At 54.9% G+C, this 25,400-nt stretch overlaps 1 protein-coding gene across 1 annotated transcript; it reads left to right on the top strand.

Annotated features, from left to right (window-relative positions):
• Nucleotides 1-1,071: 1,071 nt before the first annotated feature.
• TBX2 (T-box transcription factor 2) lies at nucleotides 1,072-10,413 on the top strand. The gene is made up of 7 exons (XM_059149984.1): nucleotides 1,072-1,751; nucleotides 2,865-3,132; nucleotides 4,092-4,238; nucleotides 5,402-5,478; nucleotides 5,577-5,740; nucleotides 6,204-6,841; nucleotides 8,982-10,413. The coding sequence occupies exons 1-7, from the start codon at nucleotides 1,357-1,359 to the stop codon at nucleotides 9,432-9,434; spliced, it is 2,142 nt and encodes a 713-aa protein (XP_059005967.1). The 5' UTR covers nucleotides 1,072-1,356; the 3' UTR covers nucleotides 9,435-10,413.
• The last annotated feature ends 14,987 nt before the right edge of the window (nucleotides 10,414-25,400 follow it).

Below are 25,400 nucleotides of genomic sequence, written 5' to 3'. Positions count from 1 at the left end.
CTACTGAACTTGAGAGACGTACGCTCCAGAGAAACGGAAAGAAACTCTTAAGAACGCGGCATAGAGCGGAGAGAGGATGCCGCTGTTTAGGATGAGGGAGACTTGGGTCTCCGGTACCGGATGCGGCGAAAATTCGTTGGGTCGCGGGTCACGGATTTGGGAACCGGGATTGGCCCACGCCGTGCCGCCCGGTGCTCGGCGGAAGATGCGCACACCTTCCTAGCCCCGAGCCTCTCCTGGCTGTCGGAGGGCTCAAGGCTGGATCTGGGACGCAGACAGATACTGGGCTTAATTCAGGGCTTGCCAGGAACTCCACGTTCCTCCTGAGTCTTCCTAAGGGGTGGGGGGCTCGGGCTAGGGGGTCCCCGCGTTTCCCAAGAGCCAGGCCGCGTCCCACTCCCGCCCATGCCGGCCCCACCGGGGTTCTACCACCGCTCCACTCACCGGCTCCCGCCACCTGGGTTCGGCTCCAGGACCTCGGCCGCCCGCGCCTCCCGACTCGCCCGCCCACCGGCCTCTCTTTCCAGTCCCAGCAGGAGTGCAGGGGCCCCGGGCTGCGCTGCGGCCGAGAGCGGGGTCGGAGGCCAAGCTGGGGCGCGGGCCAGAGCGGCTGGGCCGCCAGGCGAGGGAGAAGGGCGCCCCCTCTCCTCTCGGGGCCGTGTCAATGCTTTGCACTTGGAGCCTGCGTGCGGCTGGGGGTCCTTCCCCAGGGCTCTGGGACCCGGGCGCCCCCCGCCTCAGGCCCTTTCCGCGGGTCGGGTCGGCCCGCCGCGCTTTCCCGTCCCGGCGCAGGCAGCCGCGGGCGCCGGCGTCCGGGTGGGGGCCGGGGCAGGGGGAGGGGTCTCGGGGCCCGCTGGCCCGTCATTGGTTAATATTTTATTCTGTTGACATGTTTTCTTACTGCTGAGGCTTCCGACACCTTCTCCCCGGCACCCCCCCTCCCGGCCGGAGCTTGGCTTGAGCTGTCAAAACCCCGCCCCCGGAGACCCACAATTGGTCCAAAAAGCGTAAAATCAGCAATCAAGGGGGGCCTGGCTCGTTAGCGCAGGGGATCCGAGCAGGGCAGGACATGTGAGATAGTCACAGTTTTCCAGAGATCACGACAAGATCTAACCAGTCGCGCGTGGTCCCCGGCGCCGGAGCGGGCCAGCCCAGCCCAGCCCCGCGCAGAGCCCCCGCCACCCCCGCGCCTAGAGCCCCGCGCCCCTCGCCGTGCGTCGGACGGGGAGCCGGGAGGAGCCGCCGCCGCGCCTGCCACCCGGGTCGCCCTTCCTCCGCGCGCGCCGCCGCCCGGGCCGGGGGTCCGAGCCGCGCGCCCCCGGCCCCGGCCCCTGGGCGCCTGGGCCGGATGTCCCGATGAGAGAGCCGGCGCTGGCGGCCAGCGCCATGGCTTACCACCCGTTCCACGCGCCACGGCCGGCCGACTTCCCCATGTCCGCCTTCCTGGCGGCGGCGCAGCCCTCCTTCTTCCCGGCGCTCGCACTGCCGCCCGGCGCGCTGGCCAAGCCGCTGCCCGACCCGGGCCTGGCGGGGGCGGCGGCGGCGGCCGCCGCGGCAGCGGCGGCGGCCGAGGCGGGGCTGCACGTCTCGGCACTCGGCCCGCACCCGCCCGCCGCGCATCTGCGCTCGCTTAAGAGCCTGGAGCCCGAGGACGAGGTGGAGGACGACCCCAAGGTGACGCTGGAGGCCAAGGAGCTGTGGGACCAGTTCCACAAGCTGGGCACCGAGATGGTCATCACCAAGTCCGGGAGGTAGGGCGGCTGGCTGGCCGGCGGGCATGCAGGCGGGAGGGCAGGCTCGGGGACCCGACAGCACCCACAGGCGCCGACCCGGCCGCTCGCGGCTCCCGGCTCCGGCCAGGCGCCACGCTTAGCTCCCACAGACAACCAAGTTGACTTTTCTCATTTAGCAGTGAGCGAATTTTTAAAAACGAAAACACCAAAGTTACCCGAATGAAACAAAACGAAAACACGCTCCTAAATAATAGTCCCAACCTTTCTGAGTCTCAAAGCCGAGGAGGCCCCGCGGCTCGGCCCGGGCGGGTTCTCCGAGATCTCGACTGCGGTTCCTCAGCCCTGGCGCGTGGCTCTCCTGCCTCCGGGTCTGGCTCTCGGAGCTCTGAGGAGATGCCGCATCTCCCGGACCGTTCTCTGACCCGGGAACCCAGAATGAAACTCACACCGTGCTAGGCCCAGGCTGGCCAGCGGATTCCAGCCCGCCATTCCGTTCTGGCAGTAAGCCCCAAGCGGGCCCAGCTGCAGCCTGACCTCGGCCTTGTCCAGGCCCAAGGAGTGAGAAGCCCCCTACTCACACACTGCTCCAGCCTTAAACACTGAAGAAAATCACAGTCCCCAGCCCCTCCACCGTTCGACTCAACCATCAAGAATCCAGGCCTCAGGTTCACCCTCTTCCCTCGAAACGCAAGGTTCTCGTTGGGCTGTAACCCAGTTCCCCAAGCAAACATCTTCTGGTTTTATTTTTGGCAGTTTCAGTCCCAGTGGGCATAACCCCCGAGTGAATTTGGGGGGAGATTCAAAAGAAGCAGGTGTATTTCTAGGGGGCCTGGGTTTTCTGGTCATCGACTTTCATCTCAGATGAGGGAGAAAGACAGTCACCAAACCTGAGGATATGAGGATAGGGCCCATGGGAAACCATATAATAAGAAAGGATTTGACCAGCGGAAATGGGCTCCCCCAGGAATAACAACCACAGGTGGGGTCTCCTGGGCAGTCATATGAGGGCAGAACAGCGACAACAGGGAAACCCACATGGGGAAGCTCCTGGCAGTAGTGTATGCCTGGAGAGTGGGGTCCTCAGAAATAAAACCGGGTTCCACGGAGTCTTCCCCTTTCCCTTTCTCGCAGGCGGATGTTTCCTCCCTTCAAGGTGCGAGTCAGCGGCCTGGACAAGAAGGCCAAGTACATCCTGCTGATGGACATTGTGGCCGCTGATGATTGCCGGTATAAGTTCCATAACTCACGCTGGATGGTGGCGGGCAAGGCCGACCCAGAGATGCCCAAACGCATGTACATCCACCCGGACAGCCCGGCCACAGGAGAGCAGTGGATGGCCAAGCCTGTGGCCTTTCACAAGCTGAAACTGACCAACAACATCTCCGACAAGCATGGCTTCGTGAGTCCTGGGCCGGCGCTGGGAAGAGGGTCGGACACTGCATCCAGCTCCGCAGGGGGTGGGGGCGGGAGAGCAGGCGCCCGGATTCCCCAGAGGGGAGCGCTGGCCGAACCCTCAGAGTGCCCCTGCTCGGGTCACTGCCCTGTGGCCCATGCTGGCTGAGCCTGGGCCCAGAGGGCTTCGCTCTGCAGGCCTGGGGAAGGAAGGGGTTGTGGGGCGGCAAGCTTCAGGCTGCTCACAATCTCGGCTGGGGTCCGGCCTTCCAAAGCTCTTCCTAGAGCCCAGTGGGAGGCAGGTGTGACCGGGACTCATTTGTGCAGCCTCTGGTCTTTAACTGCTGAGTTTGGAAGTCCCCTCCCGGACCTCAGCTTTTCTCCACCCTTCCCCTTGACCCATGTCCCCATTTCCCCCCCAAACTAGGAGATTCAAAAGTTAAACCAGCCCCCTTCACATCCTAAGACTCCTTTCCCTCCTTCTACAGGCAGATGCCCCACCAGGAGGAGAGAGTTTGGGGGTTCTCTCCGTTTCTTCCTGAGCCAGGCCCCGCAGTGAATGGGAGGGGGGAGTTGGGGCAAAAGGGACTACCCATTGTTGAGCCCCTGGAAGGTCCAAATCTTCTGTCCGTGGAGTTACTAGGGCCTTAGCAATGAGCCCAGGGAGAGAGGTTAAGAGTGGAGTTTTGTTGGGTTTTTATTTTGTTTTGTTTTCAATTGGGATAAATTTTTTAAGTGGAGAGAGAAAGAAACTGCAATAAAGAAAACTGAGGGGAAAAAATAGAAGAAAAAGAAATACAGGCAAGAAAAAGAGCAGAGAACACAGGAGAAAATCGCCATGGAGGGGGTGGAGGAGGCAGACGAAGAAAGAGACAGAGAGACTTGGAAAGTGGTGGGGTTCCCAGGAAGTAGAAATGCTGGGGCCAAAGGCTGGGGGCTGCCGACTGACCCGCACCCTCCCTACAGACGATCCTGAACTCCATGCACAAGTACCAACCGCGCTTCCACATCGTGAGAGCGAACGACATCCTGAAGCTGCCCTACAGCACCTTCCGCACCTACGTGTTTCCCGAGACCGACTTCATCGCGGTCACTGCCTACCAGAACGACAAGGTGCGCTGCGTGGGCAGCGGGCCCAGTCCCTGCACCAACACCCCCTTACACCTGCAGGCTCCAAATCTTCACTCATTCCCCCCCCTGAGCCCCCAGGACCCACCCTGCACCCTCACAGCTCCCTCCCCAGCACCAAGTCTTGCACTGTAAGCGCAGCACCCACTGAAATCCCCCAGGCTCCCTCCCAATTCCACCACAGGAACACAGAGGCTCCCCAGTGCGGGAACAGCTGGGCGCTCCTTGGGGTGGGGATGTTTACTTAGCAATTAGCAGAGACCCCAGACTGCGCAGACATTTTTACATTTTATTCGTTTATTTCTTGGCTCGGAGATGGGGATTTAAATGAAGAGAGGAAGCCGGAGGCAATCTGCCCTGGCTTTTCGGAGGCTGGGGAACCAGCGATAGGAACCTAGGGCCCAGAGGGCGGGACAGGTGACACAGGTTCCCAAAGACCTCCTCCCCCATCCGTCCAGGCCCTGAACCCCTTGGGAAGTGTTTAGAGACTTTTCCTTTAAGTTAAAGGGGTCTTTCTTCTTGCTGCCTTTCTACACTCTCTTTAGAGGGGCAGAGAAGACTCCCTCTGGGCCTGTGCCCATGTGTACCCCTCTCCGGAGAGTGTCCAAGTGCTCAACCGGTCATTCTTTTTGTCTTTGTGAAACGATGTGTATGCGGGTAGGCGGGCAACATTTTGGGTGTGGAGGTGTGTGGATTCCGTGGCACGTGTTTGTTTTGTCTGTGTGTACTTGCGTGTGCGCGGGCCCGTGAGTGTGATTTGCGCCTGTGGCGTGGACCAGCATGTGCTCTGCTGTCCCTTTACGCGCCTCCTACGCCGGGTTTGTTTAACCTGAGTGACCGAGCGGGCCCGGGTGCATGCTTAGGCAGATCCCGACTCTGCGCACAGCTCTGGGCTTGTGTGTGCAAGATAAGAGAATACGCCTCGAATGAAGTTTTTGGAGGAGGAGAGACCCTGTGGCTTCCCGCGAGGTCCGCCAGCCGGCCTCACCTCGCCTTCTGTCTTGGGGCGTCCTGTGCCAGGCGGGCGGGGACCAGGGGGACCTTCGCCGGGCTATCCTCCGCGCCGGCAGCCTCTGACCTCGGGGTGCCCCAGGCCAGGCTGGAGGAGCCGCTTCCTGACCTGACGCCGCCTCCTCGGTCCCCCGCAGATCACGCAGCTGAAGATCGACAACAACCCGTTCGCCAAGGGCTTCCGCGACACCGGGAATGGGCGGCGGGAGAAAAGGTGAGGGGCGAGCCGGGCGGCTCTGGGGAGGGTGCCTGAGCTAGCAGGCCGCGGGGTTGTGCGCGCGCCTCTGACCCGCTCCCTCCGCTCCTGCCCAGGAAGCAGCTGACGCTGCCATCCCTGCGCCTGTACGAGGAACACTGCAAGCCCGAGCGCGACGGCGCGGAGTCGGACGCCTCGTCTTGCGACCCCGCCCCCGCGCGGGAACAGCCACCCTCCCCGGGGTCAGCGCCTAGCCCCCTGCGCCTGCATCGGACCCGAGGTGAGGAGTGATCGGACCGGGGGTGGAGGAAGGGCGGAGGGGAGGCCCTCCTCCGGGGGCCCGGTTGGCTCTTTGCTGAGCGTCGGGTAACCGGGTAACCGTACGGCCTGGGGGAAGCGTCAGCACTGTGACTGGGTAGGGGCACCCGACCCAGGCCTTCCCCGGGAGGGTGGTCCCCGATAGCTAGAAGATCTGGCTGGACTCCGAGCCAGGCCCCGGGCGCTGTGTGACTCTGGGAGTGAGTTTCCTTACATGGCTCAGTTTCTCCAGCCGTAAATACGGGGCCTTAAATTAGGTGACCTGCAACTGCCCCCTGCCCGACGAGGAGCTTGAAGCTCCTCGGACGTGGCTTTCCTGAGAGCCGGCCTTTCCCAGTCTCTCCGACCTGGCCCAGATGCCGGGGGAGGCCTCGCGGGTGTATCTTCCCGGGCCCCTGTGACCTCGCGCGTCCTCTCTTCCGCAGTCGAGGAGAAGTCGTGTGCCGCGGACAGCGACCCAGAGCCGGAGAGGCTGAGCGAGGAGCGCGCGGGGCCAGCGCTAGGCCGCAGCCCGGCCCTGGACAGCGGCAGCCCCCCTCGCTTGACCGAACCTGAGCGCACCCGCGAGCGGCGCAGCCCGGAGAGGGGCAAGGAGCCGGCCGAGAGCGGCGGGGACGGCCCGTTTGGCCTGCGGAGCCTGGAGAAGGAGCGCGCCGAAGCGAGGCGGAAGGACGACGGGCGCAAGGAGGCGGGCGAGGGCAAGGAGCCGGGCCTGGCGCCGCTGGTGGTGCAGACGGACAGTGCGTCCCCCCTGGGCGCCGGACACCTGCCGGGCCTGGCTTTTTCTGGCCATCTGCACGGGCAGCAGTTCTTCGGGCCGCTGGGGGCCGGCCAGCCGCTCTTCTTGCACCCGGGACAGTTCGCCATGGGCCCCGGAGCCTTCTCCGCCATGGGCATGGGTCACCTGCTGGCCTCGGTGGCAGGCGGCGGCGGCAGTGGTGGAGGAGGCGGGCCAGGGACCGCCACTGGGCTGGACGCAAGCGGGCTGGGTCCCGCGGCCAGCGCGGCAAACACCGCCGCGCCCTTCCCTTTCCACCTCTCCCAGCACATGCTGGCATCTCAGGTAAGGCCTGTGATCGGGAGGGAGAAAGAGCGAGGAGGGCATAGGGCCTGAGGGTGCCATGGGCGCTCTGAGTTCAACTGGCAATGACTCTGTCCTGGGGAGACCCAACAGACACTCTCCAGGATGCCTAGATTCAGGGGAGACTAAGACTGTAGGTCTAGGGTCTGGCCAAGCACTGTTTCTTACTTGTGTCTGACTCTCAACAAATCCCTGACCCTCTTTGGGGTTCCTTCCCTATGCCTCAAGCATTAGAGTGGCACCCATTAGAGTCTTCCTCTGACAGACTGGATTTGCTTCTGACTTTGGTGAAGGCCGCTTTCCTGGCCTCAGGACACTTCTCTTGGAGGCAAAAGCTCTTGGCTCACTGTCAGTCCCTGAAAGGCTATGATGCCTGGAAAAAGGGAGTAGAAAAATTTGCAATATTTTCTGAACAACTGACGGCCACAGAGACCCACCTCTCAGATGCCTCTGGCTACTTTCAAGTCCTCTAGGAAGTCCTCTGACGTGACAAAGGACAGGGCTGGGCTGTTCCTTCCCCCCATTTTGGGTCTCCCAGCTCCTTCAGCCACAAATCTCAGGAAAGAGGGGTTCAGTTCCCCAGGTCCAGGCTGAAATTCTGAGCTCCCAGGGGAGACTCTGAAACTGGCCAGCAGCAAAATGTGGAGATCCCATGGGGAGAGCGGCCTCTTTGGTTGTTTGGGTGGAATATTCCCTGTGGAAAGATTTGGAATCTCTACATTCATTTTCTTCCCTCTGAGGTTTCTGGCAAATTGAATCCTTGAGATCTTATCTTAAGGGAAGGAAAATAGGAGTTCAGGTCTGAGAAGACTCCTTTGGTTCTGAAGCAAATATTTTTAAGGGGGGAGGTGAGGGGTTTCTGAAGTGGGTTTTTAACAGAGCTCAGTGTCAGGGATGTGTGGAGTGAGTGAAGCGCTCACATCACGTGTGTGTGGCTCTGAGATGGCCAGGAAGCCTCGGGAAAATGGAACGTAGGGCCTGGAGGTTTAACCTGCATTCTTGATTCTGTGTGTATGTGAATGCCCCCTCCCCAGCATGGGCGTCTGAGAGGTCGTGCAGAAGTCAGGCCTTCCAGATACAGCCTGGGCCACAGGTGCAGGGCCAGGTGGAGAATACCCAGCACTCAGGAGGCTTCATGCTAGTGGTTAAGTTCCTGAGCCAGGGTAGCCTGCCCCTAGCCCTCAGGTAGAGCCAATTTTGGGGAGATCTGAAGCCTCCCTCCTTCCTCCCCACCTGAGATGCCAGGACTGAATGCCCAGTAGAATTGACCTTCTCGGGAAGAATATTTGCTCATTCCTGACTAAGCGACTTCTTTCCTTCTCCCTGCCTGAGCCAGGCCTGAGGCTCCCTGGAAGCCCAGCGCAACCAGCCCCTGCACTCCTCCCCATATCTCCATACTCCGGGGAGGGAGCCATTATCTCAAAGGTCAGCTAATCCAAAAGTCAGGCCTCATGGACTCAGACGGGTGTTTGTCTGGGGTTTCCTGGCTACTGTGCTTTCCACAGGCAGACTTTGCATTCCTTCCTCAGCTGCCACTGAGGAGCCGCCAGGAGTTCTCTGTAGAATACCCAGGCGAGTTTATAAACGGATTGGCATCTATGCTCTTCTGGTCCAGGCAGGCAGGCAGGTAAAAGGAGAATTTATAGGGCTCCTCCCCTCACCTGCCTGTGCTTCCTCAGTCCTTTGCGGGCACCTCCAGAAAGAAGGGCTGGGGAAGACAGTGTTCGAAGTGAGCAGAACTTCCCAAGACAGCCAAATCTGCCTGCTTGCCACCTGGCTCTCTGCCTGCCCAGTTTCCTGCCTCCAGGCCTTTGCCCATGCTAGTGCAGCCACCTGGCGTGTCTTTCCCTCACTCTTACTGTAATACCTGGCCCAGAGCTTGATGGCGCCAGACCTTTGCATCATACTCAGAAGTGAGCGCCCTTCTAACAGGGGTTGGCCTAAGCACACCGGCTCATGCCTACCTGTGCTGCTTGGGGTTCAGGTTCTGGGAGCTCTGGGCTTATATTCCTAGAAACGTAGGGCAGGAATGGCTGGTGGTAGCACCACCCCCAGCACCGAGCTTACCCTCGGAACACCTCCGGCAGGATGCCTAACCCTTGTCTTGTTCTGTTTCTTTCAGGGAATCCCAATGCCCACTTTCGGAGGCCTCTTCCCCTACCCCTACACGTACATGGCAGCTGCTGCGGCCGCGGCCTCTGCTTTGCCCGCCACCAGTGCTGCGGCCGCAGCTGCCGCCGCCGCAGGCTCCCTGTCCCGGAGCCACTTTCTGGGCAGTGCCCGGCCCCGCCTGCGTTTCAGCCCCTACCAGATCCCGGTAACTATCCCGCCTAGCGCCAGCCTCCTCACCACTGGGCTGGCGGCAGAGGGCTCCAAGGCTGCAGGCGGCAACAGCCGGGAGCCCAGCCCCCTACCGGAGCTAGCTCTCCGCAAGGTTGGGGCCCCTTCCCGGGGGGCCCTATCACCCAGCGGCTCAGCCAAAGAGGCGGCCAGTGAACTGCAGAGCATCCAGAGACTGGTGAGTGGGCTGGAGAGCCAGCGAGCCCTCTCCCCCGGCAGGGAGTCGCCCAAGTGAGGGGGCTGCCCAGCTGCTCCACTGCCACGCAGACCTCCCGGGCTGCCTGCCCCTGCTGCTTGGGACGTGTACAGCACAGAATGGGTATTTATTTAAATAAAGGAGCAAAAGCAGGCTGCAGCAGCCGGAATAGAGGCCCGACCAGCCATCCGGGGCCTGGGACATTTCCCTGGGCCTCACAAGGAATCCGGCTGCCGGGAACACAGTCGCTTAGGAACCACTGGTCACGGTCCAGATCTGCTCGTGTCAAGGTGGTATTGGCCAGGGGCCCCTCTGGGTCCTCCAGCGCCGTGGGGAGGCCTCGTCCTCCCGCCCATCTGTCTCTTCCAGAGCCAGAAGGTGCAGGAGTCAGGGATGGGAGCCTGGGAGAGAAGCCCAGAGCCCCTAGTCTTGGGCCTGGACCACTTGAGAATCTGCAGTGAGGGATGCTGGGCTCAGTGAAGACTGAAGTCAGTGTAGACTTGAGCTGGGAGGGACCTGTTCTTTTAGTCCTCCCACTCTTTCCCCCTCAAAAGAGAGGCGCCCCTCCCACCCCTGGACCAGTGGAGGGAGTGGCACTTAGGCCTTGAGTCTCCAGGGGGGGAAAAAAAAGATATTTATGAAATAAATGGTAATTTGTGTAAATAAGCTTTAAGGTTCCCAGAATATGCAAATTGGTATTAATTTATTCAAAGGTGTACATTGCTGTGTACATAATATCTAGAGATTAATTCATAGCATTTAAATTTTCTTTTCATTTTACATGAGCATCTATATTGTACAGGGCTGGTTGGGGGCGGGGGGGGGGTCCTTGGCTGCGGGAGAAGCCCCGACCCCTGGAAGAACTCCCACCCGCCAGCCCCTCGGCTCCCCTCCCCACCCCCCACGCCCGGGCTTTGCTCGCCAGGCCCGCGGGCTACACCTCAGGTTTTCACTTTTCGCTACGGAGCGAGACGAAAAGACAAAAACGCGAGAAAACAATAAAACGCTGCAATGCGAAGTGAACGGCGCTGTGCGCTCTGTGGGGCGCGTGGGGCAGGGGGCGCAGCGAGCGCGTAGGGAGGGGCTGGGGGCGGGGACAAAACGTTCGGCGCCCCCTTCTCGGCAGCAGCTGCACCCCGGGGGCGGCAGCGGGCTGGGGCTGCGGGCGGAGCTGCGAGGCCGGGTGGCGCCGGCGAGGGCCGTGGGCTGGGCCGGGAGGCGCCGAGCAGCTTCGAGCCCCCCGTTCTTCGCGCGCGGGCAGCCTCCCGGGCCGGGGGCCGGGCTCCCTCTGCTGGCCACTCGCCTCTGGCCGCCGCCCCAGCCACTCCGCACGGGGATTCTGGGCTCCCTCTCTGGGGCTCCGGAGTGGAAACGCGTGCCCTTTTAGTGCCTCTGGGGAGCTGGGAAGATGGCTGCACCCTACGCCCTCTCTCCCTTTAAGGAGCTTGGCCAAGATGCACCCCAAACCGCAGGCGCTAGAATCCTTTTCCATCTCTCTGCCTCCTGAACCTCAAAAAGAAATAAGTCTCAGGACGCCTGGCTGGCTCAGTGGGCAGAGCTTGCGACTCTTGATCTCGGGGTCCTGAGTTCGGACCCCTGTGGGTGTAGAGATTAGCAAAAAAGAAGAGGAAAGAAACATTTCTCCTTGTCAGGGTTGTTGACTAGAGTGGCAGAATCTAACCTGAGAGTTTTCCCGTCTAACTCATCTAGATGCTTCTTCAGGGTGTGGGGAGTGTGGGTCCATAGGCTACTACCTCTCCTGCCTCAGTTTTCCCTGGTATAATAAAGGGCTCGGCTGGGGTGTCCCTGGGAGTCCCACCGTGTTTGTCTCCCATCAGGCACGTTCTTCCCCGTGGCCTGCTTCTGCACGGACAGCTGCTGCCCATCCTCTGAGCTCACCTGTGCTTCATTCAGCCAACAGGTGTCTCCAGTCCCAAATCCTAGTAGGGGTGGGAAATGGGCGGTCTCTCCTTTAACCCACCTTTGGGTCTATTGATGCGTCATGGGGCGGCCATCTCCTTCCCAGCCTCCCCTTTAAGCCTTGGGAGTCCGTGCAGCCCAGGACGAACACACTGTCTGCCCACCTAGGGCACTTTGGGGGCGGGAAGCACGGGTCCCCAACTCACCAGGAACACCAGGAATGGTGAGATGAAGGACGGGTGAAGGTGGAATTGGGATCGACGGTATCCAGGCCTCCAAGTGCCGTGGACACCTCCGTGGGCCAACGCACTCGCAAGGAAAGAGAACCATGCCCGCCTCTCCCAGGTAGGAAGCTGGACCCAGGCTACGCTGAATTCGGTGAGAGATTTGGCCAGTGAGAGCGTGAAAGGGCGCAGAAGCCAGTCCCAAGCCCCCAGAGGGTGAGTGGGCTGCTTCTTTCCGGTCTCTGACCTTTCGCAGGCAGGACACAGAAGGGTTTGCCCGGAACGGGGCGGGGCAGAGAGACCCCTTTCTCAGCTCAAGTAGAATCCCTCGTGGCAGTGTGCTTATTCGAGGTCTCTTTGGGTTCGAAACTTCTCTCAGATTCGAAGAGCGGGGGCGCGTTCACTTCTTCCGGGTACTCCCTGCACGTCTAGGAAGGGAAATCGGCGAGTGCTCAGCAGGATGCTGACGCCAGGGGGCAGCACCGACCTCAAGCCGCGTTAGGGGCGGGGTGCGGAGTGGGGAACTCCAGGAGGGTCGCTGCCAACGCTAGGCGGGGCGGCCGGGTTGCGGCCGCATTCTCGAGGTGCGGTTGCCGCAGCACTCCATATGGGGTGGAGTGATACTGCAGGGCCTCGACGGCCCCAGGCTCTGAGTGTTTGGGGAGTGGCCCCCCATACTCCCACCGGCAAGTCTCCTCCCGGAGTCGCCCTCGCGGCGCTCCACTGGGTCGGAGCTGCGGAAAGTTGAGTCCACCTGAGTTTGGCTGCGGAAAGCCGGCCGCAGGGCCTTGTCCCAGGCAAAGACCAGGACGCTCCCTGGCCCAATTAAGCCGACCACCTCCCCTTGCCTCACATCCCTCATTGTTCCTGGGGTCGCCAATTAGCCCAGGCGCCTCACATCTCGCCGCTCTGGTGTCCCAAGGACTTAACCCTTGTGGGCCTGGCACCAGGGGCCCTAGACGGCAGAACGGCTAGTGCGCGGATATGTGCGGGGGGCGTGTTTAGGGTGATGGGCTTTGAGGGGTCGCTGCGGGGTCGTGTGCGTTGAGACTGTGGTGTCAGAGAGGGAACTGTTCTTGTGGGTGCGAGATGGTGAGCATGACTCATGGGATCTTGGAGACCGGGGATGTGGGTATGGGGGCTCTGTGAGACCCCTGGCGGCCAAGCAGCACGGATCTCGAGACCTGGAGCTACTCACTTCGTTTTGGGTTAATCTGAGTCTCCCGAGTCCCTCTAGCCATTCTTTTGCCCCCATCCCCACTCACGCTGCGGCGGAGGAAACGTACAGCATTAGGAGCCTGGCCCTGCCTGCCACCCAAAGGCGCTGAGCTGGGGTCCGCCTCCCCCGCGTATCGTGAACGCCCACTCAGGGCATCCCTTGGAGCTGGAAGGCAACGTTCAGCTTCTTGCTGCCAGGACACACACAGGTGAACGCCTTGGCTCGAGTCCCTCCATCCCTTTCCCCAGATACTGGATGGTTCGAGGGACTGAGTCTGGATGAGACCGAAGTCTAAACGCTGAGCCTGCCTTTCTTCCCAGCTTTGGGAAATACCCTAAATCCAATCCCACTCTTTTCTCTCCTTTGGCGACCTGGTTCTCAAAGTTTGGAGCACCAGCCCAGCAGGCAGGGTCCGGCGAGGGGCCGAGCACTCGTGTTCTAGGGACTGGACAGCAGAGGGAAGACCGTTGCGCGCCCGGGGAAGAAGGCAAAGGGAGCGGAACCTGAGCCCCAGGTCCCTTGGGGCACTCCCCAGCGAGCACCCTCGGGAGTGCAGCCTAGTCACTCCTCGGTGAATGCGTTGATGCCCATGGCGGATTCTGGGATTCTCATTTGCTCTTGGAGCTCCTTTTGGGCTCTGGGAGGGTCAGATTTGCTCGCCGCACCCCATATCTCCTCCAATGCACCTGGCTCTCAGAGCCCACCGCCGCTCTTTTCCCGGCTCCTCACCTGGGTATCTTCCGCAACCTTCCGCCCAAAGCAAACCTGCTGCTTGCCGGGTCCACGAGCCGCGACAACTCCCCGAGTGCCCACGAGATGGCGCTCCAGGCCAGGGGCCAGACCGCGGCCGGACAACCAGCCCCAGACTAGAGCCAGAGGTGGACATTGAGATCCGCCGAGATGGGCACGAAGACAGAGCCACAGACTGACGTAGATCCAGGCCTAGGGACGGGCACAAGCATCAGATGGACCAAGAGGCTCCGCAGAGCCCCACTGGGACTGTGGTGGGACTGTAGACACACGGACACGAGCCAGGCTTCTTCCCTTCCCCTTGGGACTGTCCTGCAGTGCCAGCTCTCTGGCCTGCAAGACCCTGGCTGCAGAACCGCCCGGCCACCTTCTGAGTGCTCCGCTGGGCTGGGGCCTTCTCGAGGTCCCGACTCTGGCCTTCCACGCCTCTCAGAAGTGGGGTTCCGGGCTTGGATCCTCCGCTGCATGCCTGACAAACTGCTTTGGCCTGCAGGGCCCACTGGACGGTGCAGCTGTGCGAGATAGGAGGCTGCGGTGGCTCAGGGGCCCAAGGGCAGGATCCAGCGCTCCTCCGCCCAGAAGTCAGCCTAAACTCCTTCCTCCACCTTCCCTCTGTGGTCTTCAAGGTCGAGTGCAAGGTGGAGCGCAGAGGGGTGGGGGAAGATGCAGGATGGGGCCCCTGGGGTGAGCCCTGCAGAGTTGCTCTGGTGACCTGCGGTAACCCCTGGGTGTCAGAAGCCTTGGGGTAGCTTTGGGGCTGCATTATTCCAGTGAGAGGTGGTGGTGGGGAATGGGAACCGCACAGTGGTCAGCGTGAGAATTTGTCCCTTGGGTTAAAAGCCACCAAGGCTCTGGGTCAGGTTTGAAAGGAGAGGGGAAAGGTGTGAGGCCAGATTGCTAGGTTGATTGGGGGGTGGGGAGAGGCTTTGGAAGCCTGATTCCAGTTGACCCTTATGCCCCTGGATGAGCTCTGGCACTCTGGGAGATTATCTCCTTTATTATTAACTAAAGGTGCATAGCTAGAAAGCAGCCCAGTCCACAGCAGCTAGGGTGGTTTCCAGCAGGACACAGTCATCAGCTTGTTGTGACCCAAGCCAGGTGTCTTTCCTGCACTAGACTTCCAGCTCTTTCCTCTTCAATGTCTAATACAGGATAGAATCAAACCTCTGGTGCTTCAGTAGTTATCTATACATTCATCTACCGCTGGCAGGGGAGATAGGTACAAGGCTAAGCTCTGGCTCTAGCTGGGCGACCTTGGACAATGTGACTTTTTGTCTGGCTTCAGAATCCTCTTCCTGAGAATAAGGAGTTTGGGCCAAAATCACGTTATCTGTGAGTGACCCGTCGACCTGGTCCAGTTCCCAGGGATCCCCAGTCTCCACTTCATACCACAGGCAGGGGCTAGACTTCTATTTAGTGTTTAAGGAACTCAAGCCTGAGGGGTGCTGCTGTTGCTGTGGAGCTTGGTGTGGGGGCGGGGCTGGTGGCCAGGATGAATTCCCAGTGGGGGAAGTGCATTCCAGGTCCTGAAAGCCTCAGGGAATACGCTGGCTCCAGCTGCCTCCACCCCTTGTGGGACGTGGTTATTTCTTCCCTTACTTTCCACCTTGGAGCCAACTGTAGGTGAGGCACAGACTGGTGGGGGGACATGACTTGGCCACCTGGCACCAGTGTGTGGAGTAGTGTGAGTGGAGTAGAGTCTCTTTCTAAAGAGACCAAGGGACACCAGGGGAGGACATTCTCATGCCCATGTTGAAGGATGCCCCCCCCCTCCCAACCTGGGATACCCTGGGGACTAATTCCTTACCTGTGTGGAAGTTTCTATTTAAAGCACTTGCACCCATGGGCCCCGCTGAGTCCTCGATGGCAGGGTGTTGGCTGTGAATCCCCATTTCAGGGATGAAGACACTGAGGCTCAGAGAAATAAAGGGAGATGCCTCAGGCTGTCCAGCGAATAAAGGAAGAGGTCTTTCACAGTCCCATGGGCCTGATCCTTGGAAATGTGAGCTGATAAGGGATCAGCTTGCCTGATCAGTCAGGATCAGCCTCTCCTGGGCAGGGGCAGAGAGGCTGGGCAAATGCCCTCTGGCCCAGCAGGTGGCGTGTCCATGAAAGACGCCTCGGGACTTGGAGGCTCCCTGCCTCGCATGCCCAGCAGGACCTGCCAGGGAGGCCAGTGGGGGTGGGGGAGAAGGGGGACACAGAGACTTCTGTGTGAAACAATAGCAAGGGTGTCCATGGGTTACCTGAGATGTCACCTGGCAAGGGCTTAGCTCAGGCATGGCTCAGGTTTGCTTTCCTTATTATTGATTTCCATCCCAAAGAGAAAAAGATATCCTCAGGCCCTAAGGGGAGGAGGTAATGGGAGGAGCTGCGGAGTCCCCACTGTGTGCTTCACACTGGGCATACATTTTCTTATTGGTTCTAGGCATTGGGCAGTGGGTATTATGATTCCCATTCTACAGAGGAGAAAACCAAGGCTTGGACATACCTGAGGTCACTCAGCTGCTAAGACGCGGGTCCAGAGCCACACCCAGGTCTGCCTGTCCCCAAGCCCATGTTCTTTCCTGGAGACCTGATTTCCCGCTCTACAGAACCTGAGGCTTCTGAGTCCCATCAGACTTTTGGTCCAGCCCCACATGGCAGGCTCCTATGGGACTGGTGCTTCCTCAGCCCTGGTGTGGCTGGCCCGTTTCTTCACCCTGCCCCAACTTGGGGTCTTATTCCCTTCTTCGAGGGGCTGTCCACCCTTCCAGCTTTGGCCTCCCATGACTGTTCTCCTGTGTTCATGGCAGTTCTAGTTTTATTACGGATATCATGTTCTGAGAAGCCCCTTAGAAGTCACCCAGTAGGCACCCTACCTTGTACCTTTCACACACAGACCCTCCCCAATGGATTCCTTCTAGAGACATCCACGCTTGCACACCCATGGAGATTCACGCATAGTGAGAGTATCCATGTATGGACCCCCCCCCCGGCACACTCATTTAACAACACACACAAACACAGATGTACACACACACATACACAGACATGCACACTCGCAGGGACACACATGCACATAAACAAGCAGAGAAATGCCTACACAAGGTGCCTGGTGGTTTTCCCTGGAGAAACAGCTTCTCCAGACTCTGAGGCTCCTGTGCCCCCCTCCCAACCCCTGTTTGCTGGAGCCACGCACATTCCCACCCCACCCTACCCTTCAGCATGGCCACATCTGCTCTGGGAAGGGCTATATTTGTTTAAGGTCTGTCTCCTATGACAGCCCCTCAAGGCGGGGCTGGTGTCTGTTGGGCTTATTGCTATGTCCCCAGACGTAAAACTGCTTAATAAACACATGACCAGCATACATAAAGCATTTGCTGAATGAATGAATGAATGAATGAATGCATGAAATACACCCTTTGGAAGCAGGGCCCATACCTGGTCCCTCCAGGATATGTTTGTCCAAGCCCTGACCCAGAAGCCCCCGCTCCAAGTCTACTTGGCATTGGCCAGAGGGCCCCTGAGGGCCAACAGGGGCTCCTTTCTGTCCTGAGGAACCGAGTCCCAGGGAGGGTGTACATCTTGTGTGAGGATTTGCCTCTGCAGGAAAGTACTCCAGACTGCTGTAGTCTGAACTTCTGTATCATCCCAAAATTCATTGCCAAGGTGCTGGTATGAGGAGGTACAGCTTTGGGGAGGTAATTCGGTCACAAGGACAGAGTCCTCATGATGGGATTACTGCTGTTATAAAAGCAACTCTTCCCACCACGTGAGGATGCAGTGACACATCTGCCACCCAGAAGAGGTCCCTCACCTGCCCCACTGGCCCTCTGATCCCAGACTTCCAACCTCCAAAACTGTGAGAAATAAATGTGTGTAGTTTCTCAGGTACCCTGTCTGTGGTATTATGTTATAGTGGCCCAAGGGGACCGAAGACCCCCTATACCCAAGCCCTCCCAGCCCTCACCCCTTCTCTCCAGCCATCCTGGGTGATGCTCTGTTTCTGAGAGGCTCTGGGGCCCTCTGGCCTTTGGGTCTTTGCTGCTGCTGAGCCCCTGCCTTGAGTAACAACCTTCCTCACCACCCCCAACTCCAGGTGAGCCTCTCCACCCAGAGCCCTGAGAGTCACAGCAGGCCTGCCTGCCCACAGTTCCTGCCAGCCAGGACCTTCCTGGAACAGGGATGAGACGGGGTCACTGCCCTATTTAAAGGCTGCCCAGGGAGGCACCTGGGTGGCTCAGTTGGTTAAGCGTCTGCTTTCAGCTCAGGTCATGATCTCAGGGTCCTGGGATCGAGCCCCACATCGGGCTCCCTGCTTTGTAGGGAGTCTGCTTCTCCCTCTGCCTCTGTCCTCTGCTGTGCTGTCTCTCTTGCTCAGTCCTTCTCACAAATAAATCAGAAAGAAAAAAAAGTAAGGAAGGAAAGGAGGAGAGAGAGAAGGAAGAGAGGAAGGAAGGAAGGGAAAGAAAGGGAGAGAAAGAGAGAAAGGAAGGAAGGACGGTGGGTTTCCCATGATCTTGGAGTCCAGAATGCTCAACCTGGCAGTGAGTTCTGCCTATGAACCCCACCGTGCCCCCCATTCCCCACCCCCACCCCAGGGCTCTACCCTCACTGCCCGCCTACCCAGGTCTAGGTTAACCTTGCCCCTGTGGCCTTGTGTCCTTCTCACACTCACACATTCTTCCCTCTGCCTGGAATTTCTTCCTGTCTTCCTTCAAAACTTGGCCCACTGCACCCTTCTCCAGGAAGCTTCCCCTGGACCTTCTCCTTTCTGGGCAAGGGGCCCGAACACAATGTTTTATAGCTGGTATTCAGGGAATGGGTGACCTGGGCTCATCATTGTACCCCTCCCCCTTTGCTTCCTCTGCAGGGAGATAACAGAACCGAGCTCATGGGGGGTTTTGACTGAGATGCTATTTGGAAAGTGAATGCTGCCCCTCTGCTCCCCTCCTGAAGAGGCGCCTAGCGGCTCCTGGGATGGGGTCCTAGGGGCCATCTGGAGACAGTGCCAATTCCCCTCTGTCCTGGGCAGCACCCAGGGGCCAGCCCACCAGAATTAGGTGACCCCTCCTGCACTGGAGGCCAGCACAGGCCAATGAGACCTGGCCTCCTGGGGCGACAGGTTGTTAAGTCGCTGAATCTGGGGAAGGAATGTGGCCTAGACTTCAGGGCCTGTATGTTGGAGTGTCTGTGGTTGAGGACCGAGCCCTCACAGGGGACTGTGCTGCTGCAGAGAAATCCTGAGGGCCATGAACGCCAGTACACATGCCCCTCAATGGGGCCTCCTCTGTCTCCTGCAGAACCCAGGCCCAGGGAAGGGGTGTTTCTTGCTGGAGGATGGTTTGCTGATGACCTGACTAGATCTGCCGGGCCTATGAGCCTCCTGGGCCATGAGGCAGTGGCAACCTCTTACCACTAGATGGGGATCTGGAGTTGTACGGGCCTAGAGTCTGGGGCTCCAGCTTCTGCTGCCCACAGTGCCTGCCCCTCCTGCCTTAGGCCTGTTTCAGATCAAGGGTTCCCAACCTGCCTGTTGCCTCTGGGGGAATCCACGCCTCCTTCCTGTGCCGCCATTCTAATTTCTGGCTAGGTCCTGCTGCCCAGGCAATGACACTGAGGGAAGCGAATGACCATGGCCCTTGTGCAGCCAGGGCTCTGAGTTCAAATTCCAGCTGCACGTCTCGCTCTGTGGCTTTGATCCCTTGAGCCTCACGTGTCATTTCTTAAAAAAAAAAAAAAAGACTTATGTACACTTTGTCTGCAAAGGGCAAGAGGAAATGTGGGGCTCCCTGATTGCCCCACAGAGAGGGTGGGGAATGGTTATTGCTCAGGTCCACAAAACATCCTGACCCAGGAGGAGGGACCTGATATGAGGAATTTGAGTGCCAAGGTAGGGAGTCATGGAGGGTAGGGAGGGAACACTGAAACAAGATGGGGCCAGGGAAGGTGGTCCCCATTTGACTCATTGAACCTTCCCCTGGAGCTCCTTGCTCTCCCAAGGAAGCATGGCCTGGTCCCCTTCTTTAGGTTGTCTGTAGGCAGGCATAGGATAGAACTTGGCAGGGGTCACCTCCCTGGCTCAGTGGGTGGAGTGTGTGATTCTTGATCTCAGAGTTGTAAGTGTGAGCTCCTTCTTGGGTGTAGTGATTACTTAAAAATAAAATCTTTTATTTATTTATTTTTAAAGACTTTACTTATTTATTTGAGAGTGAGAGAGCACAAGCAGGTGCAGAGAGGCAGAGGGAGAAGCAGACTCATCACTGAGTGGGGAGGCTGATGCAGGACTCAGTCCCAGGACCCTGTGGTCATGACCTGATCCCAAGGCAGATGCTTAACCAACTGAGCCACTGAGGCACCCCCAAATAAGTTTTTAAAATTAATGTATAATGTATTGTTTCAGGGGTACAGGTCTGTAAATCATCAGTCTTACAAAAGTCACAACACTCACCATAGCACATACCCTCCCCAATGTCCATCACCCAATCACCCTATCCCTTCCCAGCAACCCTCAGTTTGTTTCCTGAGATTAAGAGTCTCTTAAAGTTTGTCTCCTTCCCTGGTCCCATCTTGTTTCATTTTTCCCTCCCCGCCCTCCACGACTCCTGGCACTGGCACTCAAATTCCTCATATCAGGGAGATCATATGATAATTGTCTTTCTCTGATTGGCTTATTTCACTCAGCATAATACCCTCTAGTTCCATCCACATGGTTGCAAATGGCAAGATTTCATTTATTTTGATGGCTGCATAGTTTTCCACTGTGTATATATACCACATCTTCTTTATCCATTCATCTGTGGGTGGACATCTAGGTTCTTTCCATAGTTTGGCCATTGTGGACACTGCTGCTATAAACATTGGGGTGTATGTGCCCCTTCGGATCACTACATTTGTATTTTTACGGTAAATACTCAGTAGTGCAAATACTGGGTCATAGCGGAGCTCTATTTTCAACTTTTTGAGGAACCTCCATGCTATTTTCCAGAGTGGCTGCACAAGCTTGGGTTCCCACCAACAGCATGGGAGGGTTCCCCTTTCTCCACATCCTTGGCAACATCTGTAATTTCCTGACTTGTTAATTTTAGCCATTCTGACTGGCATGAGGTGGTATCTCATTTTGGTTTTCATTTCTATTTCGGATGCTGAGTGATGTGGAGCACTTTTTCATGTGTCTATTGGTTATCTGTATATCTTTGTTACAGACATGTCTGTTCATGTCTTCTGCCTGTTTCTTGATTGGATTATTTGCTCTTTGGGTGTTGAGTTTGATAAGTTCTTTATAGATTTTGGATACTAACCCTTTATCTGATATGTTGTTTGTGAATATCTTCTCCCATTCTGTCAGTTGCCATTTGGTTTTGTTGACATTTCCTTTGCTGTGCAAAAGCTTTTGATCTTGACAAATTCCCAATAGTTCATATTTGCCCTTGCTTCCGTTGCCTTTGACAATGTTTCTAAAAAGAAGTTGCTGCGACTGAGGTTGAAGAGGTTGCTGCCTTTGTTCTCCTCAAGGATTTTGATGGACTCCTGTCTCACACTGAGGTCTTTGTTCCATTTTGGGTCTATTTTGTGTGTGGTATAAGGAAATGGTCCAGTTTCATTCTTCTGCATGTGGCTATCCATTTTGCCCAACACCATTTGCTGAAGAGACTGTATTTTCCCCATTGGACATTGTTTCCAGCTTTGTTGAAGATTAGTTGACCATAGAGTTGAGAGTCCATTTCTGGGCTCCCTAATCTGCGCATTGATCTAGGTGTCTATTTTTGTGCCAGTACCATACTGTCTTGATGATTAAAGCTTTGTAATAGAGCTTAAAGTCTGGAATTGGGATGCCGCCAACTTTGGACTTCTTTTTCAACATTCCTCCAACTATTCAGGTTCTTTTCTGGGTCCATATAAATTTTAGGATTATTTGTTCCATTTCTTTGAAAAAAGTTGTTGGTATTTTGATAGGGATTGTGTTAGACATGTATATTGCTCTAGGTAGCATAGACATTTTCACAATATTTGCTCTTCTAATCCATGAGCTTGGAATGTTTTTCCATTTCTTTGTGTCTTCCTCAATTTCCTTCATGAGTACTCTATAGTTTTCTGATACAGACTCTTTACCTCCTTGGTGAGGTTTATTCGTAGGTATTTTACGGTTTTGGGTGCAGTTGTAAATGGGATCAACTCCTTAATTTCTCTTTTTTCAGACTTGGTGTTGGTGTATAGAAATACAACTGATTTCTGTGCATTGATTTTATATCCCAACACTTTCCTGAATTCCTGTGTAAGTTCTAGCAGTTTTGGAGTAGAGTCTCTTGGGTTTTCCACATGAAGTATCATATCATCTGCAAAGAGCGAGAATTTGACTCCTTCTTTGCCAATTCAGATGCCTTTTCTTTCTTTTTCTTGTCTGATTGCTGAGGCTAGGACTGCTAGTACTATGTTGAATAGCAGCAGTGGGAGTGGACAGCCCTGCCATGTTCCTGACCTTAGGGGAAAAGCTCTCAGTTTCTCCCCATTGACAGTGATATTCACAAGAAAGGATGCTGTACTTTATCAAATGTTTTTTCAGCATCTACTGAGAATATCATAGTGTTCTTGTTCTTTCTTTTATTAATGTACTGTATCACATTGATTGATTTGTGGATGCTGAACCGACCTTGCAGCCCAGGAACAAACCCCAGGTCGTGGTGAATAATCCTTTTAAGGTACTGTTGGATCCTTTTTGTTGAGAATTTTTGCATCTGTGTTCATCAGGGATATTGGTCTGTAATTCTTTTTGATGGGTTCTTTGTTTGGTTTTGGGATGAAGGGGATGCTGCCCTCTTAAAAAGTTTTTGGAAGTTTTCCTTCCATTTCTATTTTTTGGAATAGTTTCAGGAGACTAGGTATTAATTCTTCTTTAAATGTGTGGTAGACTTCCCCTGGGAAGCCATCTGTTTTTTGGGAGATTTCTGATGACTCTTGTTTTTTGGGAGATTTCTGATGACTGCTTCAATCTCCTTACTGGTTATGGGTCTGTTCAGGTTTATTTCATCCTGAACAGTTTTGGTAATGTATATGTCTCTAGGAATGCATCCATTTCTTCCAGATCGTCAAATTTATTGGTCTATAGTAACTCATAATATGTTCTTACAATTTTTTGTATTTCTTTGGTGTTGGTTGTGATCTATTCTCTTTTATTCATGATTTTTTAAATTTGGGTCCTTTCTCTTTTCTTTTGATAAGTCTGGCCAGGGGTTTATGAGGCTTATTAACTCTTTCAAAGAATGAGCTCCTAATTTTGTTGACCTGTTCTATGGTTCTTTTGCCTTCTATTTCATTGTTTTCTGCTCTAATCTTCGTTATTTCTCTTCTGCTGGATTAGGATTTCTCCTGCTGTTCTTTCTCTAACTCCTTTAGGTGTAGGGTTGGGTTGTATACTTGAGACCTTTCTTGTTCCTTTAAAAGACTTGTAAGCACGTATACTTTCCTCTCGGGTCCATCTTTGCTGTGTCCCAAAGATTTTGAACAGTTGTGTTTTCATTTTCATTTGTTTCCAGGAATTTTTTCAATTCTTCTCTAATTTCCTGATTGACCCACTCATTCTTTAGTAGGAACCTCTTTAGCCTTCATGTGTATGAGTTCTTTCCACATTTCCTCTTGTGATTGAGTCCTAGATTCAGAGCATTGTGGCCTGAAAACATCCAGGGAATGATCCCAATCTTTGGTACCAGTTGAGACCCGATTTGTGACCCAGGATGTGGTCTCTTCTGGAGAATGTTCCATGTGCACTAGAGAAGAATGTGTATTCTGTAGCTTTGGGATGGAATGTTCTGAATATATCTGTGATGTCTATCTGGTCCAGTGTGTCATTTAAAGCCTTATTTCCTTGTTGATCTCTTGCTTAGATGATCTATCTATTTCAGTGAGGGGGGTGTTAAAGTCTCCTACTACTATTGTATTATTGTCAATGTATTTCTTTGATATGGTTATTAATTGGTTCATATAATTGGCTGCTCCCATGTTAGGGGCATAGATATTTAAAGTTCTTAGGTCTTCTTGTTGGACAGACCTTTTAGTGTCCTTCCTCATCTCTTATTATAGTCTTTGGCTTAAAAGCTAATTTATCTAAGAATTGCCACCCCAGCTTTCTTTTGATGTCCATTATCATGGTAAATGGTTTTCCACCCCCTCACTTTAAATCTGGAGGTATCTTTGAGTCTAAAATGACTTTCTTGCAGACAGCATATCAATGGGTCTTGTTTTGTTGTTGTTGTTGATTTTGTTTTTTATCCATTCTGATACCCTGTGTCTTTTGATTGGGGGTATTTATCCCATTTACATCAGGGTAACTATCAAAAGGTATGAATTTAGAGCCATTGTATTGCCTATAAGGTGACTGTTATTGTATATTGTCTCTGTTCCTTTCTGGTCTGTTACTTTTAGGTTCTATCTTTGCTTAGAGGACCCCTTTCAATGTTTCCTGTAGGGCTTCAGTATTTGGAAATTCTTTTAGTTTTTGTTTGTCCTGGAAGCTTTTATGTCTCCTCCTATTTTCAATGACAGCCTAGCTGGATATGGTATTATTGGCTGCATATTTTTTTCGTTTAGTGCTCTGAATATATTATGCCAGTCCCTTCTGGCCTGCCAGGTTTCTGTGGATAGTTCTGCTACCAGTCTAATATTTCCACCTATGCATGTTACGGACTTTGTTTCTCTTTGTCACTTAGACTTGTAAGATTTACTATTAGATGACAGGGTATGGACCTATTTTTATTGATTTTTGAGGAGGGTTCTCTGTGTCTTCTGTATTTTGATGCTTGTTCCTGTCACCAAATTAGAGAAGTTCTCTGCTATAATTTGCTCCAATATACCTTCTGGCCCTCTCTCTTGTCTTCTGGGATCCCAATTGTTCTAATATTGTTTTGTCTTATGGTATCACTTATCTCTCGAATTCTCCCCTTGTGGCCCAGTAGTTGTTTACCTCTCTTTCTCTCTTTTTCATTTTTTAAAATTTAATTTTTTTCAGTGTTCCAAAGTTCATTGTTTATGCACCACACCCAGTGGTCCATGCAAACATGCCCTCCTTAATCCTCACTACCAGGCTCATCCAACCCTCCATCCCCTCCTCTCCAAAACCCTCAGTTTGTTTCTCAGAGTCCACAGTCTCTCTTGGTTTGTCTCCCCCTCCGATTTCCCACAACTCACTTCTCCTCTCCTTCTCCCAGTGTCCTCCGTGTTTTTCCTTATGCTCCACCAGTAAGTGAAGCCATATGATAATTGACTCTCTCTGCTTGATTTACTTCACTCAGCATAATCTCTTCCAGTTCTGTCCATGTTGATACAAAATTGGGTATTCATCCTTTCTGATGGAGGCATAATACTCCAGTGTATATATGGACCATATCTTCTTTATCCATTTGTCTGTTGAAAGGCATCTTGGTTGTTCCCACAGTTTGGCGACTGTGGCCATTGCTGCTATGAACATTGGGGTACAGATGCCCCTTCTTTTCACTACATCTGTATCTTTGGGGTAAATACTCAGTCTACCTTGCACGAGTTAGAATGGCCAGATCAACAAGAATGTAAACAACAAGTATCGGAGAGGATGTGGAGAAAGGGGAACTCTCTTACACTGTTGGTGGGAATGCAACCGCTTTGGAAAATAGTGTGGATATCCCTTAAGATATTCTCCATCATTTGGTCTTCTATATTACTAATTCTCTTTTCTGCCTCATTTATCCTAGCAGAAAGAGCCTTCATTTTTTTAAATTGTACCTCATTAATAGCTTTTATGATTTTAACTTGGCTATATTTTAGTTATTTTATTTCTCCAGAAAGGGATTCTCTAGTATCTTCTCTGCTTTTTTTTTTCAAGCCCAGCTAGCATCTTGATAATTGTCATTCTGAACTCCAGTTCTGACATCTTACTACCCC

This window comes from Mustela lutreola, chromosome 15 (genome assembly GCF_030435805.1).
Source record: "Mustela lutreola isolate mMusLut2 chromosome 15, mMusLut2.pri, whole genome shotgun sequence".
Taxonomy (NCBI): domain Eukaryota; kingdom Metazoa; phylum Chordata; class Mammalia; order Carnivora; family Mustelidae; genus Mustela; species Mustela lutreola.
Note: the sequence above shows the minus strand (reverse complement) of the source record. Positions and strands in the feature narration are given on the sequence as shown.